At 65.8% G+C, this 18,743-nt stretch overlaps 1 protein-coding gene across 3 annotated transcripts in view; it reads left to right on the top strand.

Moving 5' to 3' along the window:
- PRKAG2 (protein kinase AMP-activated non-catalytic subunit gamma 2) overlaps nucleotides 1-18,743 on the top strand; it is a 180,000-nt gene that overhangs the window by 72,680 nt on the left and 88,577 nt on the right. The window contains exon 1 of one of the 3 annotated variants that reach the window (XM_045837755.1): nucleotides 2,800-3,374. The exons of the other annotated variants lie outside the window; for them this stretch is intronic. Coding sequence (XP_045693711.1) covers nucleotides 3,281-3,374 — 94 coding nt within the window. The 5' untranslated portion in view covers nucleotides 2,800-3,280. Of the gene's footprint in view, nucleotides 1-2,799; nucleotides 3,375-18,743 lie in introns of those variants that run through there. 3 annotated transcript variants of the gene reach the window in all.

Genomic DNA, 18,743 nt, shown 5'->3' with positions numbered 1-18,743 from the left:
CTGGCCCCGGGGACAGAGGGAGCAAGGTGTCTTCCCGCTTCTGGCCTCAGCACCCCGGCGCGTCCCCCGCGGGAGGGTGTCCGGGTCTGGGGGGCGTTCCCCGCGTCTGGGACACGCACGCGGTGGGCAGGTCAGCTCGGCGCAGACGCCCTTGGGGCGGCTGGTCGGTGTCACGACATGAACTGTGATGGGGCCGGAGACTTTCAGACACCGTGTGTCTCTCCGCTGCCTGAAGGTTACCGTGACGAGAGGGAGTGGAGAGACGGGAACTTTCCACATCCCTCCGGCCGCCCATGGCCCTCTGACACCCAGCAGGACTCGGCCTCTGGCCCCGCCGATGGCCGACTCTGGTCTGCATGTGTTTGTGAAACTAGGGGTCGTGGGCAGATGGTAAACTTGGAATCAGATGAGTAAGGGTCAAGTCCACGGTCCCCCCTCTTGCTAGCTGCCTGATCCCTGTCAGGGCGCATCTCTGAGTCTAAGCGATTCATCATAAATAAAGCGGTGGTGCTAACACCTGCCCCCGCCTCCCCCCGCCCCCCCGTGGGAGGGAGTGAGCTAAAACAATCACCGTGAGACGACTCGAACTCCGACTGGCAGGTGGGAGGCACTCGGCAGGCACACGGGGTTGTTATTTCCCTCCTGGAAGGGAGTTCTTGGAGGACACGAATGCCTTCAGATTATTCATGACCCTGAGCCCCTCCGTCAGCAGCTGCCTCGGTCATGATCGGATGGAGGTTTAATAACCACCTGGCGAGTGAGCGGCCGTGCGCGGGCGCAGGGCCGCCGGGCGGGACTCCGAGGTGGATTATTTTCATTTGCTTTCGGTCGCTGCGCTGACGTGTTCCCTCTTGCTCCATGCCTGATCGTCCAAGACAAGAGCGTTACACTGGCGTAGATAAAAACTTTTCCTTTTCGTCAAATGTGCCCCCTTATTATTTCTGAGGGGAACACCTGTTTAGGGGTCCTTTCCTAAAGAAGTGGGGCTTTGTTTGTTTATTTACTTGTTTTTAAAAAGATTTTATTTATTTTTACAGACAGGGAAGGGAAGGGGAAAGAAAGAGAGAGAAACATCCGTGTGTGGTTGCCTCTCAGGCGCCCCCTGCTGGGAACCCAGTCCACAACCCAGGCTTGTGCCCTGAGTGGGAATCGAACCGGCAACCCTTTGGTTCGCAGCCTGGGCTCAATCCACTGAGCTACACCAACCAGAGCTTATTTACTTGTTTATTTAACCTCATCCAAGGATATGTTTATTGACTTCAGAGAGAGGAAGGGAGAGAGAGAGAGAGAGAGAAAGAAACATTGCTGTGAGAAAAACATCGATTGGTTGCTTCCCGTACCTGCCCCCTACCGGGGATCAAACAAACCTGCCGTTGAGGTGTGTGCCCTGACTGGGAATCGAACCTGCAACCTTCTGTTGTTCGGGACGGCGCTCCGAACAACTGAGCCACCGGGCCGGGGCTAGGCTTCATTTGTGAATCAGAACATTCAGTGTCTGTTAAGAGCTGAGTGCATTTAAAGGAAAGGAGGAAGGAGGGGAAGGTGGGGGGGAGGGGAAGGAAATCTGACTGTGGAGCTCCGGAACTGCCCGACGTGGTCTCTTTAGGCCTTGACCACAGCGCGTCGAGCACGGAGATCGTCCCCCCGCCCCCCCACTGGGGACCCAGCTGGAGGGGGTTCTGCGACCTGGTTCTGCAGGTCAGGCCCCGCCACGGGCGGTCCTGGCCTGGCCCGGCCCCTCTCCGGACCCTCCAGCCCTCAGGGCTGACCCCCCACCGAGCTCCGCTCTTCTCTCAGCTGGGCCGTGTGCCTGCCCCTCCGTCCGTCTGTCCCAATGGCACGCGTCCATTCTGGCCACTCGCCATCCGTCACGGGCGGGTTTCGGGAGGAGTTGGTGGTGGTGAGCAGTCCGTCTTGGTCGCTCCGGGTCACTGGAGCCCTCCCGGAGGGCGACACCGCTCGGGCGGGTGCGTTCGGGCATCCTGGCGGCTGAGAGCAGACGGACCGGCGGTCTGCCCGGCGGCCCCGGCAGGACCGGGTGGCGCACAGACCGTCCAGCCGTCAGACGCGCAGACTCCGGGCAGCGGGCCAGCGCGCCCGAGTCTCGTCTCGGCTCGCAGAGGGGCGGCTGAGGCCCGCGGACGGCAGGGAGCCTTCTCAGGGTTGCAACGGTGGGCACATCCCCTCCCCTCCCTGGAGTCTCATGAGGACGTCAGGAAAAAAAAGGAGGGAAAATGTTTCCCCTGCCCTGCGGGGCAAAGTTTGTTTCATGATGGCCAGGCACACCCTGAAAGCACCTGGGGTGGTTTCCTTAGATCCGGAGCCTGGCTCAGAAGTGCGGCCCTGGCTCTGCGGTTACCTGCCGGACCTCGGACAGGCTGCTGCCCCTCCCAAGCCTCAGTTTCCCCACCTGCCCCAGAAGGGGGTTGGACCAGACCCTCTCTAAAAATCGCTTTTGAGCTCTGTGACTCTGCAGTCCTTAGCAAGTCCAAGGTTCCAGTTTGCTGCCCCCTCCAGTGAATTCCGGGGGGCCCCAAGCCCCCGCCCCCCATAGGTGGGCTTTTTTCTTCCGTCTCGAGGAGCCGGAGCCGAAGGACACTCACCAGGTTCCAGCCCCGAGACAGGTGGCCCCTCCGCCGAGGAGCAGCCGGAGCCTCCTGACCCTTGGAACACATGAATCAAAATAGTTGTGTGATGTCATGTCACAATGGGAGCGCGCTCCGGCCAATGGGTGCCAAGGATTGTCTGCCCGGTGCGGTTTCCTTTTACAGGCTTTTTAAAGAGACATCTGCAGACCCGCACATGACCGGCGGGCCGGTGCTCCCCGGGCCCGTTCCGGCGTCCCTCCTCCTCTAACGTGACGGAGGGCGAGCCCCCGGGCGTGCCGGGTGCAGGGCTGGCCCGCGCTCCACAAACAGACCCACGGCCAGGCTCTGCCTGTGCTTGCGGAGGCTCCCTGCCACTGCGGGCCGGCGGGGTGCCCGGGCGCTGCAGCCGAGCTCTGCTGGAGGAAGGGCGGCGGGAGGTTCCCGCCCCGTGAGTCCCGTGGCTGCCGGCCCGAGAGTGGCCGTCCCGCGTCCCTGCCCCCCGGGGACCTCACTCGGACTCCCAGGCTGCGTCTCTGAGCTGCTGGGGGCCGAGGCCTCGGGGCGCCCCACGCCTCCCGGCGGATGCTGCACCTCCCCCGGCTCCCCGCTGCCGCCGCCGCCGGGGGCTGAGGCTGGCTGCACGCGCCCGGTGTGGTCTCCTGTCGCCGCTCCTGTGGCCGCAGCGACGACCCATGAAGCGCTTCGGCAGCCTCAGGGGGAAGAAGAAGCCCAAGGAACCCAGCCGCAGCACCGGGAGGCGGCAGTCGGAGCCCCATGGTCTCTACGGTAGGACGCCGCCCTGCGCACCCCAGCTGGGGGTCCTGTCGGGGGGGGAGACCCCAGGGGGGTGTGCATGCATGTACGTGCACAGGTGTGTGTGTACGTGCCCGGGTGTGCACGCGTGTGCAGACCCCGGGGGGCGGGAGCCGGTGCAGCTCTCCCTCTCCGCCGTGGCGGTGACTGTCGGGCGGCAGGCGGAGGTGTGGACGGGTGTGTTCGGGGTGTGTTTCTGTACTGATGGCAGCGCTGGTCGTGCACGGCCCCGTGTGCCTCTCCCGAGGCGACTTCCTCTCTCTCTCTCCCGCGCCCACCTGGCCCGACGCGGTCAGTGACCTGTCGGGCTGTCGCTCGTTTAGGGGAGCCCAGCAGGGCGGGGACGAGGAAGGAGGGCCGGGGGCCGCCGTTTCTGGCCGTGAGGCGGGAAGCGCACGTGTGTGCAGGAACCTGGCAGGAGGGGTCTGGGAGGAGGGATTCTGCGGCCACCTTCGCCCTGGGGTGGGGCCGCTGAGCAGGTCAGGGTCTGTGTGGGAGGGAGCGACACCTGGTCGGTCTCGGGGGGGCGGGGAAGCTGGCCGTTCCGTCCCCTGGGGCCCGCTGCAGCCTCTGCACGCACGGGGTTCGGGGCCACTGTGGCTGCAGTGGTCGGGGTGGGGGGCGTCTCCCCTGAGGTGTGTCCAGGGACCTGTGGGTTGGGGTGGCCCTGCCCGTGAGGCTGGGGTTGGGCAGGCGGAGCCCGAAGCATTCTGGGCTTCCTGGCGCCTGTGAGCCCTGCCACTCCCAGCAGATAGGAGGCCGCGCTGTGTAAGCACAGGTGTGCACCGGTTCCTGGCCGCGCCGCTGGGGTGTCCCGGGCGCTTCCTGAGCACCCCGCTGTCCAAGGGGACGGGCTCCCACACCCCGGGGTGGCGAGGACGGGGACAGCGCGAGGGTGCGTCAGATTTTATGTCACGCGAGTGGAATGTGACACCGTGTGCAGGCCATAAGGAAGTGACTGTGGCAGAACGGGGCGGGGTGGGGGTCAGAGGAGAGAAGGGTCATCGGAAAAACCGCCTGCATCTCGGCGCTGTCCGGTCATTTCCGGCCGGCGGGCCTCGTGTGCTGCAGGCGGCCCTGGGCGTGAGCACCCGGGACTCAGCGGCAGCCCCCCAGGCCAGTGCAGTTCTGGGGCAAGGGGGGGGTGTCTTCAGTCTCGGGAGGAACCGGGTTGTGCATCTGACTGGATTCAAAGGTGAATTCTCAGAGGAACCAGGCCGGCGCCTCGCCCTGTCCGGGCCGGGGGAGTCACAGACGTCCTGCCGCGGGTTCCCAGACGCAGTTTACAAAGATGACACGCTGAGCAATAAAGTAATAAACCCCCGTGTGCTCTGGAACTAAGCCTGAACCTGCCGCTGGGGAACCAGCGGCCGGGTTCTGGGGGTGGGGACAGGCGGGCCCCTCATTGAAAGCCTCTCGCCGGCCAGAGGGCGGCTCTCCCCGCCGTGTTAAATCTGGCCGTCGCCCTGTCCCCTGCACTTCTGGGAGCAAAAACAACATTTGCATGTCCACCGAGCTTTGCAAGTGCTCGTGTGCAAATGCCGGCACCGATGGGGCGGGGCGTGGGGAAACCGGGGCCCCCACAGAAGCTCCCTCTGGGGTGGGGAGGCTGGCTGAGGCCGCCCGAGGCGACCGCAGCCCAGGTGTGCAGGTGTGTCCTGGTTTCCCTGCGAGAGAGGGCCCAGGGGCACGGCCGGAGGGCCGGTGTGGGCCCTGCTGACAGTGCCCGGCCTGGAGGCGCCGGGGGAGGAGAACCGGAGGTCCTCGACCGAGCGAGGCCTCCCAGCTCCCGGCCCGTCCGTCACTCGCTTTCTAAGGCCCAGTCTAACCGCCCCTCCCTCTAAACCCCCCCCCACCCACTCAGGGACCCCCCGGCTCCCGGCTCGCCAGGGGCAGGGAGGGCCCTGTGCTCAGAGCAGCGTCTCACCCACCGCTCTGACCCCGACCCCGTGCAGCGTCGCCGCCGTCACTGCGGGACCCGACTTCTGTCGCTGGCTCGGTCTCAGGGGACAAGGCACCCTTCGCCTCCTCGGGTTTCCCTGCCGCTCCCCAGGTCGAGAGACGCCAGGAGACACACCGTCTCCATCCCGCACAGAGGCAGAGTGGCCACCCGGGAGAGTCGGGGTGGGCAGGGGCAGCACCCGCGGGGTCCGTCTGTGTGTGCCCGTGGGTGGCACTTCCATCAGGAAGCACGCAGCTGTCACTGGAATTTTGAACACGTCACACCTTGGGGTAAAATACCCCTGAAAGTTGTGATTACTGAGAAGCTCACCCCTTCGGGCCTCGAAGTTTAGCTCCTGCCCCCCACCCCCCTGCACCCTCGCGCCCTGCCCCAGCCCAGCTTCACGTCCCCTCCGGCCTCACACCCCCTGGGGCGGGCAGTGAGGGGTTGACCCCAGCCTTCTCTGGGGTCAGCAGAGTCCCAGACCGTGGGCACCAGGGGCATGTGGCGAGCACAGCAAGCGTGGGAAAGGGCCGGGTGGGTGACTCGGGTGGCGGGGCCGCCGTCCTGCGCACCCAAGGTTCACAGGTGCAGTCCCTGGTCCGGGCGCCCAGGGGAGGCAACCGATGGCTGTTCCTCTCTTTTTCTCCCCCAAATTAATGTAAACAAAATATCCCAAGGGTGAGAATTAAAAAAAAAAAAACGGAGAAGGAAGATGAGAGGGTCAGGTGTGGTCCCAGCCCTCTGCGGTTGGGGGGCCGGGGTAAGCAAGAGCGGTCTCCCGGGTCCCTCTGAGGGCGGCGCCAGGGGGGTGGGGGAGAGCCGGGGAGCGCCGGGCAGCGGGCCCTCGGTCTCCTGCCACCAGAGTGGACGTGACACGGGAGACCAGAGCCAGTGGCGGGTCTTGGCGTGACCATGAGCCTCCCCTTCCCATCCGCCTCGCGCCCGGGTGCACGCGGCCCCCAGCCCCGCCTGTCCCTGCTCCCCTGTCCCCCGCGGCTGCGGGCGGAGGGCTCGCGTCCGTCCATGCGTGGTGGCTCCTGGCCTCACGCAGCAGCAGAGCGGGAAGGCGAAGGCTGCTGTCCACCCCGCCCCCCTCAGCTCTTCGCCCACCCCCTCATGGTCTCCCCGCCTGCCTGCCTGCCTGCCTGCCCGGCTCCGGGGTCCCCGCTGGGGTGGCCTCAGAAGACCCCCACGCTCACGCACCCACATGGGTGTTTAGCTGTTTAGGATGGACGTCTGCAGGGACACGGAAGTGTCACTTCTCTGCCTCCCCCTCCGCTGACCCTCCCGCCACCCCGGGCCAGCGTGAGTCACGGTGGGTACTGAGTCAGCGGTGCCCGCTGTCCCCTCCGCTTCTCAGTCCCGGGTGACTCAGCCCGGCCACCGAGTGGCCCTGGCTGCTCGGAACGGACAGCAGGAGTGGCTGGGGCCTCGGGGTGACCTCTGAGCAGCTGTGGCCGTGGCTCCGAGGAGACGCTGGAGTGCCGGCGCCCCAGAAAGGAGGGCACCCCACCGTGTCTTCAGGCTGGCACCTGCGGGCCGGCCCACGACGAAGGGGCGCTTGACCCCTCGCCTTCCACGGCTGCCCAGGGCCCCCTTCTCGGGGCTGTCTGCTGCACCAGCCCCCTCCCCCAGGATCACCCCCACAGCAGGGCCCCCCAGCTGGCGGCGGGCCTCCGGAGAAGGAACAGAGCAGCGTCCGGGCACAGAAGCCCCCCCCCAGCCCCCTGCCAGGTGCCGACCCCCCAAATTAGCGTTATCTGGCTTTGAACTTCGTAGGGTGGGTCTGTGCAAGGTTGCTGTTGTTGTCCGGCTTCTCCCACTCGCACTTTGGGAGACGCGGCCAGGCCAAGGTTGCGGCTGAGGTCCGCCCGTTCACTTGGTTGCCGGGTAACAAAGGGTCCCTCACGGCGGTCACCTGCAGGGCCCAGGGCTGCAGCCCCCTCATGGGGCCTGGGCAGCTTCCAGGTCGGGGTTCCCGCAGCGGCTGGGAACGTCCCTGCATGTTTGCAAGCTTCTCTGTCGGACACGTTCGAGGGCTGCCGGCTGCCGGCACACACGTGTGCAGCTGGGGCAGATGCTTCAGCGTTCGTGTGTGTGTGTACACGAGCCCGCCCCGGGATTCCTAACCCAGCGTCTCACGGGGCACACCCGACCGCCTCCTGCCCGCACCTGGGAGCTGAGGGGTCGCCTGGGGGCCCCTGCGGGCAGCAGGCGGGACCCCAGTGGGCAAGGGAGGGGCCCAGCGTTCGGGGTCTGTTTCTGACCCAGAACTGTGGCAGGGCCTGGTCTGTCACCACCGGCTGTCGCTATGGCAACCCCTCACTCCACACCCGCTGCCGCAGTAAAAATAGATCACCTTCATCCCGGGAGAGAAAAATCAAAGGAAATCAAAGCGGGGGAGGGCGGGTACAAGACCCCCGGGGGACCGCGAGGCGCGGCGAGGTCGCCGCTGGGGGACGTTTTCCCGGGCCACTACAAATGCACGCGGGTGGGCTGGGGCAGCCGACCGGGCGCGGGGACCTCAGGTCCTCCGTCGTCGCTGTGGAGCCCGGCTGGCTTCGGCTCCGTGGTCTGGGCCACAGAACTGAACACTGAGTTACAAACAGTCTTACTGCGCTTGGACCCTGTTCAGCTTCTTAATCTTTAATCTGAGTTCTTCTGGGAGATCGTGAATGTCTTTCAAGGCCTCGGACTTAATCAGCGGGCTGGTGCGTGCGGGCCTCTGAGTCCTGCCGAATGAGGAGGAGTTGAAAGACCTGGAGACGCGGCGTTGGGTGGGAGGGAACCGGGCCTCCCCGGGCGCCCCGCCCCCCTGAAAATAGATGCATTTATTTTTCATGCATTTCCTTTTGTGTGCTTTTGAAGTCATGCAGTGCATGCAGTGAAATAACTTTTTGAAATGTTTGAAAACTGCAGAAAATCCCCTCAAACCACGAGCCCACAGCACGCCGACACCTTGGCGGACCTCTGGGGAGCTCGCAGTTCTGGGGGTCACTGTGCCTGCTGAGCGGGGTGGGGGGTCCTCCAGAGGTAGCCGTGAAGACGCCCTATGCCCTCCCCCCACATACAGCAGGCCCTCGACAGCATGTTATCTGTCATAGCCCAGGGTGAGGTGTTTTGTTTTGCTTTGCTTTGTTTTTAAAGATGTTATATTTATTTTTACAGAGGGGAAGGGAGCGAATAAGAGAGGGAGAGAAACATCAGTGTGTGGTTGCCTCTTGTGCGCCCCCTACTGGGGACCTGGCCCGCAACCCAGGACTGAGCCCTGACTGGGAATGGAACCGGTGACCATTTGGTCTCAGGCTGGCACTCAATCCACTGAGCCACACCAGGCTGGGCGCAGGGTGAGTTTTCAAACATCTGATGGGAGGCTCTCGGAGCCCTGGGACTCGGGCCGGAAGAGAGCGTGGACATGGCGGAGAGAGAAGTGAGCCCGACCCACAGAGTGGTCAGAGCCGGTAACCCAGGGAGTAGCCCCTGTGCACGGACAGGCCCAGGGCAGGCGGGGGGCACGGGGTCCCTGGATCTGCACCTTCCTAGGGAGCCCCCCGTCCCACTGGAGCCCCCCGTCCCACTGGAACCCCCACGCCCCGTGAGTCACACACGGCAGCCGTGAGGGGTGTGTCTACTCCTGTGCTTGTTGTTTTGGCATCATTTAATTGTGGTGAAAACGCACTGTTTTAACCGTAAGGGTCCAGTTCAGAGGCATTGAGCACGTTCTCCTTGCTCTGCAGCCATCACCCCCGTCCGTCGACTGTTCACCCTCCCACACCGACCCGCTGTCCCCCGGACACAGCAGCAGCCCCCCCCCATCCCCGTCCCCAGCACCCCCATTCAGCGCCGTCTCCGTGATCGGACGAGCCCGGGGCCTCACGCAGGAGAGGTCACTCGGTGTCTGTGCCCTTGCGCCTGGCGTCCTTCTCGCTCCGTGGCGTCCTTGGGGTTCGTGCAGGTGGCAGCGCGTGTAGGGAGGCCCCTCCCTCCCAGCCGTGCGTGGGGGCCACGTGTGCTTCTCCGTGCGTCTGCGGACACGGTCCCTCTGTCTGCTCGACCGCCGGCCCTTCCGGCAGCGGTGGGCCCTCAGTCTCGTTGGCGAGGGCCTCACACGTACCCACACTTCCCCGATGGTCAGACGACCGGCCTCACCATTTCCGGGGCCCGAGGGGGCCTCCTGCCACCATCGCTGTGCGTGATGAGGTGCTGAGGGCCCGGGGCCGCCTCTGTGCCGGCTGCCAGCGCGTCGGGCCCCATGGCCACCTGAGGGCGCAGCCACCTGTGGCGTGACCTGGGGCACACAGCGAACACCCCTCCAGCCCCCACAGCCTGATTCTCTAGAGGCACACGGCTTGGGTGGCACGTTTGGGCGTCTGGTGACACTGTCCCTCCGGGGGCCCTCTGGGCCCCTCTGAGCCTGGGCACCGGCACTTCCCGGCTGAGTGCGAGTTAGCCCGTCACGCAGGGCGAGGCTCCGGGGATACGCGGCAGGGGGACGGGGCAGAGGTGCGTGGGGCTGGGGGACTGGGCGTGGTCGGGGCGCTGTCCTCAGGGGCGCTGGCAGAGAGAGCCCCAGCAGCCGGGGTAGTGGGGAGCTGATGGGGCTTGGAGGCCCGCCCGGCTGTGTCGCAGGTGGGTGGGTGCCAGCCCTATGGAGGCGTTTGCCCCGGGCTCGCCGAGAGGACTCAGAAGGGCGCGGGGGCCAGGAACGGCCCTGCACTGTGTGTGGCTGACTCGTAGACCCAACGGCGGCCTACACTACCTGGGGTCGGAGGGCCAGGCCTGCCCGGGGACCCGGAGAGGAAGGTGTGGGGGGGGGACCTGAGTGTCAGTGGGTTGTCACGTAGGGCCTGCTCCTCCGCCCCCAACCTGGGACCTGGGAGTGTCCAGAGGACACACTTGTCACGAAGCCTGCGACAGATGATTTGTAAGGGGAGCCCTGGCACCCTTGAAGCCCCGGGCCCCCGTTCTCTGCGGGGCAGAGAGGACAGTGGGACTGCCGGCGTCGGCCTGAAGTCCTGCCTGCCCCGGGGGCAGTCGGGTCCGGGGGGCGGGGCCCAGGGGTCACCCTCGGTCGCGAGAGGAGGTGGGCGTGGCTCCTGCAGCCACGGACCAGCTCCAGAGCTGCGGCCGGGGAGTGCCGTCTGAGCCCCGGCGGCGGCAGCGGCTGGCCCGTGGTGCTCCTAGCAGGGAACTCAATTCTTACTCCGCCTGTGTGTGCGGAAAAGTTCTGGGGCAAGTGCACAGAAGTCTCACCGGGTCATAAAGACGGAGTCGTGACCCCTCCGTGCCCAGGCTGGAGCCAGTTCAGGGACCTAGAGCCCCTTGAGTTGTGTGTGAGCGGGGCGGGGGGCCGGGTCCCCTTTCCCCCAGCCTTCCCCGGGGTCCTGCGGCCTTGACTCGGGGACTGCGTTGGGGGAGAGGACAGAACGAGACCCTTACAGACCCCTGAGTCCGGCCCCAGGAGGCCCGGAGCGTGGCGGCGGTCCAGCAGCTTATGGAGGGAGAGCTGCTGAGTCCAGTCCGGAGTTTCTCCAGCTGCCCCTCCGTGGAGGGTGGACCCCAGTGTCCCCATTTCTGGACCTCGGGGAGGAGGAGGGGGAGGGGTGGGGGGGCTCATGGAGGCTCGGAAGTGGGGAGCCAGTTGGAAGATACCGGGGCGTCCGGGGAAGTGAGGAATGTCACTCGGTGAGGCCCGCGGCCCGCGTCTATCTAATCGGGGGTGGTGTGTGTCAGCAGCACCTCCGTAATAAGAAAGTGCCGGGTGATGGGCCCCCCTGGGAGCCGGGAGGGGTGTTGAGCTGTCGGCGGACGAGGCAGAAGCGCCCTCCTGGGGCCCGAGGCCCGGGTGGAGCCCCGGAGCGTTGGGGTTGCTGTCCCCCCGGGTCCCCCCAGCACTGTGCTGGTTTCGGGCAGAGCGACTCTGCCCCTGCCCCCCGCCTGGCAGGAACCAGCTCTCCTTTAGCAAAGCGCAGCCTCCTTGCCCGGGACAGGGAAGCCCCAGGAGGAGCCTCTGTGGAGGGAGAAGGTACCGGTGAGGGAGAGCAGAGCAGGCAGAGGCGCGGAGCCCAAGGGCAGTGCGCCCTTGGGTCCTGAGGAAAGATGGGTGGGCAGGGCAGAAGGCGAGGGCGGAGCTTTCAGACAGCCCTCCACCCATCACTCATTCGCCCAGCCTCGGTCTTTTGGCAGCCCCCCCCCCCCCCGCAAGCTGCAGGGAGGGAGGAGCTTTCAGTTCTGTTCAGAGAGGACTCGCCCCAGGCCAGTCCTGGGGTTCCTCTGCTGGGATGCACCCTACTTGTGCTGCACCCGCAGGGGGTTGTATCTCAGAGAGGAGGGGGGCCTGAAAGGCTCCGTCCCCGCCTCCCGAGTTCACCGAGGTGAAACATCTCTGCCCCTGTTTTGCAAACGACAGAGTGCAGATAGAGCGACATAACACCGGGCAGCTGAACGTGCCGGAAGTTCACAGATCAACTCCAGTCCTGGAACACTGTTGTGTCGCTGACACACTCACGCACTTGAAGAGGCGACGCCGCGTGGCTGTGAAAACGTCCAGAGGTGCGAAGCGAGGCACCTTCCCGCCCGCAGCCCAGGTCTCTGGTTCTCCGCGGCCCTCACCTCAGATCCTTCAGAGACGCTCCGAGCCTTTTCAAGCCTCTTTTTTTTTTTTTTGCACAAATGGTAGCATGTCATGCATACTACTCTGCGACTTACTTTATAACCCTTGACTGTTTACATTGGCAGCCATTCTTTTTCATGGCTGCATAGTACTCCGTCCCGCAGACTGGGAATTACTGAACTGGTCTTGGATGGATAGAGCTGCTCTCCGTTCTTTGCTGCAAAAATGCTGCAACAAACACCTACTCTCCATGCTGATGCACGATCCCACCTGTGACATAAAGTCCCGGGAGGGAGATTGTTGGGCCAGGAAGTGCGTGTGGTTCTTCTCTGGGGCTGTTGCCAAACTGCCCTCGTGGAGCTGATGCCAGGGATGCCGGGGATGCCGGCACCCGAGTGCGAGTTCGGTTCCGCTGCGTCCTCACCCCGTGCTGTTTCTAGACCAGAGCTTTTTGCTCTTCCTCAGTGGCGATGGCTCCGGAGCGGGGCTGCTACAACAGGGACACAAACACATGCCTGAGGACACCGAAGTGTTGATGCTGGCCACCCCTCCCTTTCCCCGGGAGTATTTCAGGGGTCCCAACAGGGACGCCCCTCCCTGTCCTGGGATAAGTCCTTGGGCCGCTGAGACGTGTCCACGTGCGTTGTCTCAGGGACCCCCACCCGGACGTAGGACGGGGGTTCTGTCTCGAGCCTTTTCCCTGCAGCGCCACAGGCCCGGGAGCACCCCAGGCAGCACTGCCGGGCAGCCCTAAAAAGAGAGAGGTTGCAAGTTCGTAAACATAAAGGGCGGGGCTGGGACAGGCCCCCCTTCAGAGTCAGAGCAAGAACTGGATCCCCAGAGGCCAGCCTGGGGCTCTGTGGAAGGGGGTTCCTGTGCGGCCTGGCCTCTGAGTGCGGAACCACAAGATCGGAAGTTTGTTTAGCTAGTTACGGGGCCGGGGGGCGGGGGGCGGTGGGCAACAAGAAAAATGTACTGAAGGATAGTGAGTAGCTCACAGATGGCCCGAGATGCAAAGAGCCAGGCTGGCGGTCCGACAAGGCCTGCTAGTCACTTCCGGAGCAGGGACAGCGGACGAGCACGCAGCCCCTGGACACAGACACCGAGACCCAGTGCTGGGCGGGCAACCCCGGGAGGCCCTCGGCCCTCACCCCGGCCCGAATGGTCCCCCCATCACACGCTAAAGCCCCAAAGTGATGGACAGTCTGTGAAGAGGGGGCTTTTAGAGGGTCGTTAAGGTGAAGTGAGGTCAGAAGGGTCACTGGTGACCTGGCGAAAAGGGGAAGGTGAGGACACGGAGAGAAGGCAGCAATCACCTGCCGGCCAGGACGGGAGGTCTCACCCGATCTTGACTGTGCCGGCACCTTGACCTCGGACCTGCCGGCCTCCGGAACTGCGTGGAAATGGGTGTTCTCCGGGCCGCTCCGTGCAGGGCCTCCGTGTGCTTCCTTGGCAGGCACTCACACCTCACACTGTGAGCTCCCGCACTCCCCCCCCCCCCGGCCGAGTTTCCTTAACAAAGGACCGGGGAGCCTGGGGCTGGTGCGTAACCGGCCCAGGGGCACTCAGAGCCACCCGTGGTCGTCGTGAGACACACCCAGGCCTGCAAAGAGTCTTTATAAGAGTTTATTTGAGCCCAAACAGGCAGCCGTGCCGGGAAGCCAGACCTCAGACGCTCCGGAGAAGAGCAGCTTTGCGGTTTCTTTGACACGGCCGACACCCAAGAGGGGTCGTGGAGCAGAGGTGGGAGGAGGGCAGGGGGGATGGGACTGAGCGGTCAGAGCAGAGTTAACAAGGTCACGTGCTCCTTGGAGGCTGCGAGGCGCCCGGGGGCCTGGGAACCGGGCGGTCAGAGGTGCCGTGCCCTGGATGCACCGGAACAATGGGCGGGCGGCTCAGTGGGGGCAGAGGACGGTACAGGCCGGGGCGTGACGACCTGCTCCGGCCCGCCCGGTCAGGGATTTGTGATCCGGCTGCCACCCCGGGGGGCTCCCTCCGGGCGGATTTATGACAGGGGCCCCTTTGCGGCCCACAGGGCCGGCTTCCCCGGGTGTCCTGTTTCTGTTCTCGGCTGCCCGGCGGCCCGAAACAGAAGCCCAAACGGCTCGATCTTCGCCCAGAGCGACGGCAGGGCTGCGGGGTGTGGGCGGGAGCCCCCACGGAAGTCTCCGTCCTGGTGCAGGCGGTCCTCACAGCGGTCGCAGTGAGGGGGTGTGTGTCGTGGGCATTTGCTGCGTGTCGGTCGTGCCCGTCTTAGACGTCCCTGCCTCCCTTGCCACGGCTGGCAAGGCTGTGTCCTAAAACCCACACGGCAATCGTGGTCTTCCTCGGAAGGGCGGGGTCAGAGCGAAAGATCACAACACCTGCCTCCCGTCCACGCCCGGGGGACAGGTGCGGGCGTTCCGGCCTGTGCGCGAGCCGACCGGCTCCCTGCGGTCTGGGGCTCACGGGGCTTTCTCCACCGACTTCTCACCCTTCTGGGCGTCGGCGCTCGAGCCCCCCCTTCTCCCCGTTCAACCGGTTCCCTCGTCCGTCCTTGATTTAACTGTCCAGCCACAGAGAACACCTGTCAGGGACTGCTTCGGCCCCAGTGTGGGGTCCGCCCAGCGGGTGGGGGGTGTGCAGAGTGGACAGAGAACGCCCCAGGCCAGCAGGCACCCCTCTCCTCTGTGGTGCCGCCCTTCCCCAAGGGCACGGGGCGCCCCCTTCCCATGATTTGCTCTGGGTGCTGGGAGCCTCCCGGACGTGCCCTGTTCCCCGACGAGTGATGGGAGATGTGGGGGCCAGTGGCGTGGGTTTGCTCGGCCGGACCATCTCTCTCCTCCGATTCGTCAGGGTGTGGTCGGGGTGGGCGAGGGTCGTCCCCCGTTTCCAGACACTAGCAGGAGCCCAGTGTGGCCCGACACCCCCTGCAGCTGGCATCCCTAGGGGCCGTCCCTCTCCCGGTCAGGCGGGGGCCCTCCCACCCCCAGCCCCAGCCCCCAGCCCCAGCCCCAGCCTCGGCTCTGGGTGGGTGTCAGCTCATCAGCGCCCAGAAGGGCTGCTTGTTCGGCTTCATCGGCAGGGGTGGGGGCTCCCCCCACCAGAATGAGGGCCCTTGCAGGGCCACCCCTGTGGTGGCCGTCTGCAGACTTGTGGGGCCCGAGAACAGGGCTGTCCCCAGGGCATGACACCCCGCCGCGGCCGCCTCTGCTCCCTGGAGCCGGCACTGGGGAAGCCCAGGCTCGGGTGCGTGGGCCCCTCCCTGTCCGTTCACGGCAGAGCTGGCGGCGCGTGGGGGCGGGGGGACAGCCGGGGGGCACACGATGGGGGGGGCGGTCACACCGAGCCGTGCAGTCCTGTGACTCCGTGTGACGCAGGCCGCAGGACGAAGGCTGCTCCCGGGTGGCCAGCCACACCCTGACACCGGGTCTTCCCAACCGCTTGTCACCTGAGGGCGGCCCAGCCACTGGGTGGGGTGAGCGTCACCCCACGGGCGGCACCAGGAAGTCCTAAGGCGGTTGCCCGTCCTGGGTCCCCTCAGGGAGGGCGGGGCCTGTGGGGTGACGCCGCCCGGCCCGGCCCGAGGCAGTGCAGCGGCACGTGGCCTGTGTCCCGCACCCACTGTGTGCTCGCTGGGCGGGGGCCCGGCAGCGCCCTCGGGCCGAGGGTCCCCAGACCGGCCGGCAGCTCCGCGAAGACCGTCTCTGACGCTCTGCCCTCCTCTCGGGCAGCCCGCCAGCGGTCCCGGCTCTTGGCAAACAGTTCTCGTCCGCTCCTTCATCCCACGAAGATCGGTCGTCTGCGGGGGACTGGCCCTTCCCGTGCCTCGGTTTCACCGCCTGTAACTCGGAGACCCTAACACCTGCCTGGTCACCTGTGAGGGTGAGGCGAACAGACTTGAAGTGTGTGCACGTGCCGGCCCACCGAGTGTCGACGCGGGTGTTTTCTGAGGCGCCCGCACTGACCTGCTCCTTAATGACTGACCGGGACATGGGTGACAGGCGCTGTCACCCTGGAAGACGCTCCGACGTGCGAAGTGGCCATGGAGCTGCCCACACGCTCAGCGTCCCGCGCCCCGGCCCCCAGTGCCCAGGACGGAGGGTGGCTGCCGGGGGCTGGCCTCCCGGGCACTTGGGTTGACCGGGGCTCTGCAGGTGACCCTGGCGGTCCGGGCGGCCGCCCCGTGCTGCGGGCTCACAGGGAACTGAGCCGCCTGCGTCGCCAGGGACTTGCCCGTGCCGTAGTCACGGCTGTCACTGTGGCGTGTGGGCACGAGGCCGTGCCCCCGGTCATTGCCTGCGTGACCCTGGTGCAAAGGACACAGCCGGGTTTGATGTGAACAGTGCTTTCTCTCTGAATGCCACCGGCCAGAGCTCAGCGAGTGTGACATCGGGGGCACCCCGAGCCCCCAGTCGAGGTCCTTCGGCCAGCCCCATTGTTGCAAACACAGCCCTTTGTTCGGAGGAGAGGCTTATGGAGTTAAAACACCGAGTGTGCTCCTGGTGGAAGACACCTGCCGTTTCTCTGCCCCGTGTCCTCGGCTCTCCTCCGTGGCAGGAAGGTCTCGGGTTGGCACAGGGCGATGGAGAAGCTCCAGAACGCCTGGGTGAACAGCTGCAGCTGAGGGCAAACCTGGATCCTGCAGTTACCAGAGCTCTGAGCTTGTTAGCCAGGCCTCCCTGAGTCCCGGGGCAGGAGGGAGGGACGGAGGGACGGAGGGACGGAGGGAAGGGGGGAGAGAAGGAGGGAAGGTGGGTAGGAAGTGATCGTCTTCACATGTTTCCTTCACGACGCTGAGCGCTGGCTGCCCACGCAGAGAGAGGGAGGAGACAGGCAGTGTCGGCTTCGGAGCCAGCCAGAGCTGCGTCCGAGCCCGGCCGAGGGGGGGCCGAGTCGCTCCGTCTCCCCCTCCTTGGGCTCCCCCACTTCACCGTGGAGGCGACACGCCCCCGCCCCCGGGATGGGCAGTCACCATGGTGAGAGTCACGATGAGGGTGGCGCACGGTGCCTCGCCAAGGTCGGTGCTCTGCACCTTGTCCCTGCGTGTCCTTACCCCACCCTGTTGGGGGGCTGGTGCGAGTTTTCTGGCTAAGTGGTGACCCTGCTCGCCGTGGGGGCAGCCCAGGGCCTGGGGTCCGGTGCCGCCTTGGCCTGGACTTTGCACTGGAGCCTGGCGACTGCCGTGGGGTCGACCCGTCCACAGGCCTGGCCACTGCGGAGGCTCAGGAGGCCCCCACAGAGCCCTCTGTCGTCCGGGGCCCAGCTCGCGAGGTGGCCCTGTTGAACTTGGCTCTCAGTCAGGCCCCGACCCCTGTGTACATCCTGTGTGCATGTGTGCATCCTGCGTGCATCCTGTGTTTGCACTGCGGGGGAGCCAGACCTCCTCCAGGGCCTGCCCCCCGCCCCCCGGGCTCCCTGCCCAGGGCTGGGCGGCTGGGTGAGGTGCGGCGGCGGTTTGGAGGCCGGGTCACCTGAGAGACAGATGGTCACTTCGGGAGGAGAGCCTTTGGCCTTTGAGTTTCCATTCCTCTTCCAAGAGGCAGCACCCGGTCCCCTGGGCTGGGAGGTCTTGGGGGAGGGGGTTTGCTGACGCACTGGCTGGAGGTCAGGAGGGAGTTTCTCGAAGGTCCCTCAAGGGTTCCGTAAAGCATCAGAGGGCAGGTGAGGGAGGGACCCTGGAAAGGGAGCGGCGGTACCTCGGGGTCACCGCCCAGTGGTCACCACCGAGGATCTGCCTCACCGGGTCTCCAGCCCACTTGTCGGACGGGGGCAGAGCTGTTAGGTGTCGGGCCAGCACCACGCTGTCTCTCCCGGACAAAAAGTCCTCAAGTCTGGGAAGCGTCTGAGAGGCAGGACTGGGTTTTAGCGACCTGACCCGGTGGTTCCCCAGGTGTGTGCATGTCCTCGAACAGGTGCTACAGGTCCTGGGGCTGGGAGAAGGGCCGGAGCTCCTGGGCCCTCGGCCGAGGGGAAGGGCCACCTCCGTGCGCCCTGAGGCAGATGCAGGGCGGGGCCGGGAGGAGCCACCTGTCCCTCCCGGGAGACACCTCCTGGGTGTGTACTCGGGTGCCTGCTTTCCCTCGCCCTGGCCAGGCTGGCTGCCTGCACCCGGGCTGAGAGCACTGGGAACTAGTGGGGCCTCGGGGTCCGGTTTGAGAAGGAGACGCCCTGGCCAGACGTACTCGGGGGCAGCCTCTGTGACGAGCGGTGCACAAGCCGCTGCCACCGTGTCCTGGAGCCGGCCACACGGGCCTGCGTCTTTCCTCCGACCCCACTCCCTGGGGGAAGACTGTTGCTGGAGACACGAAGGAGCCATAACGTACGTTGTGAGGACGCGTCCTACGGAAGCAGATCGGTGGGCATCGCGCCCGCGCCGGCCTCCTGGGGCCTTTGGCTGGAGAGTGCTGTGGCTCTTGTGGGGACATGATACCCTGACCCTTTGAGGACCCTCGGTTCGTGGCCTGGGGAGACCGGGGAGGGTGGACGCCTTGAGAATCTGGCCGGTTAAAGGCAGGGCCAGGCGGGAGCCCCGCTCCCAGTCCAGGGCGGGAGCCGGAGTCCCAGCACCCGTGCTTCTGTCTAGTCACTGCCCCCGGCTAGGGCAGGGCTTGGTTCCCTGCCCCCTGAACCTGGTGCTCCTGGGCTGAGGGGTGGGGGAGGCCAGTGGCTCGGACCCGGCTTCCCATGCAGCAAAGCACCGTGCTGGCTGTCATCCGCCTTCTGTTGGTGACTCAGCAGTGTCACTGTGCGTGGTGTGGTGGTGCCCGAGCCTGCAGCTGGCCTGGGTTTCTCGCAGGCAGGC

The sequence above is a fragment of the Phyllostomus hastatus genome, unplaced genomic scaffold (assembly GCF_019186645.2).
Source record: "Phyllostomus hastatus isolate PE091 unplaced genomic scaffold, TTU_PhHast_1.1 phas_contig_244, whole genome shotgun sequence".
Classification (NCBI taxonomy): domain Eukaryota; kingdom Metazoa; phylum Chordata; class Mammalia; order Chiroptera; family Phyllostomidae; genus Phyllostomus; species Phyllostomus hastatus.
The sequence above is the reverse complement of the archived record's forward strand: the minus strand, read 5'-3'. Positions and strand labels throughout refer to the sequence as shown.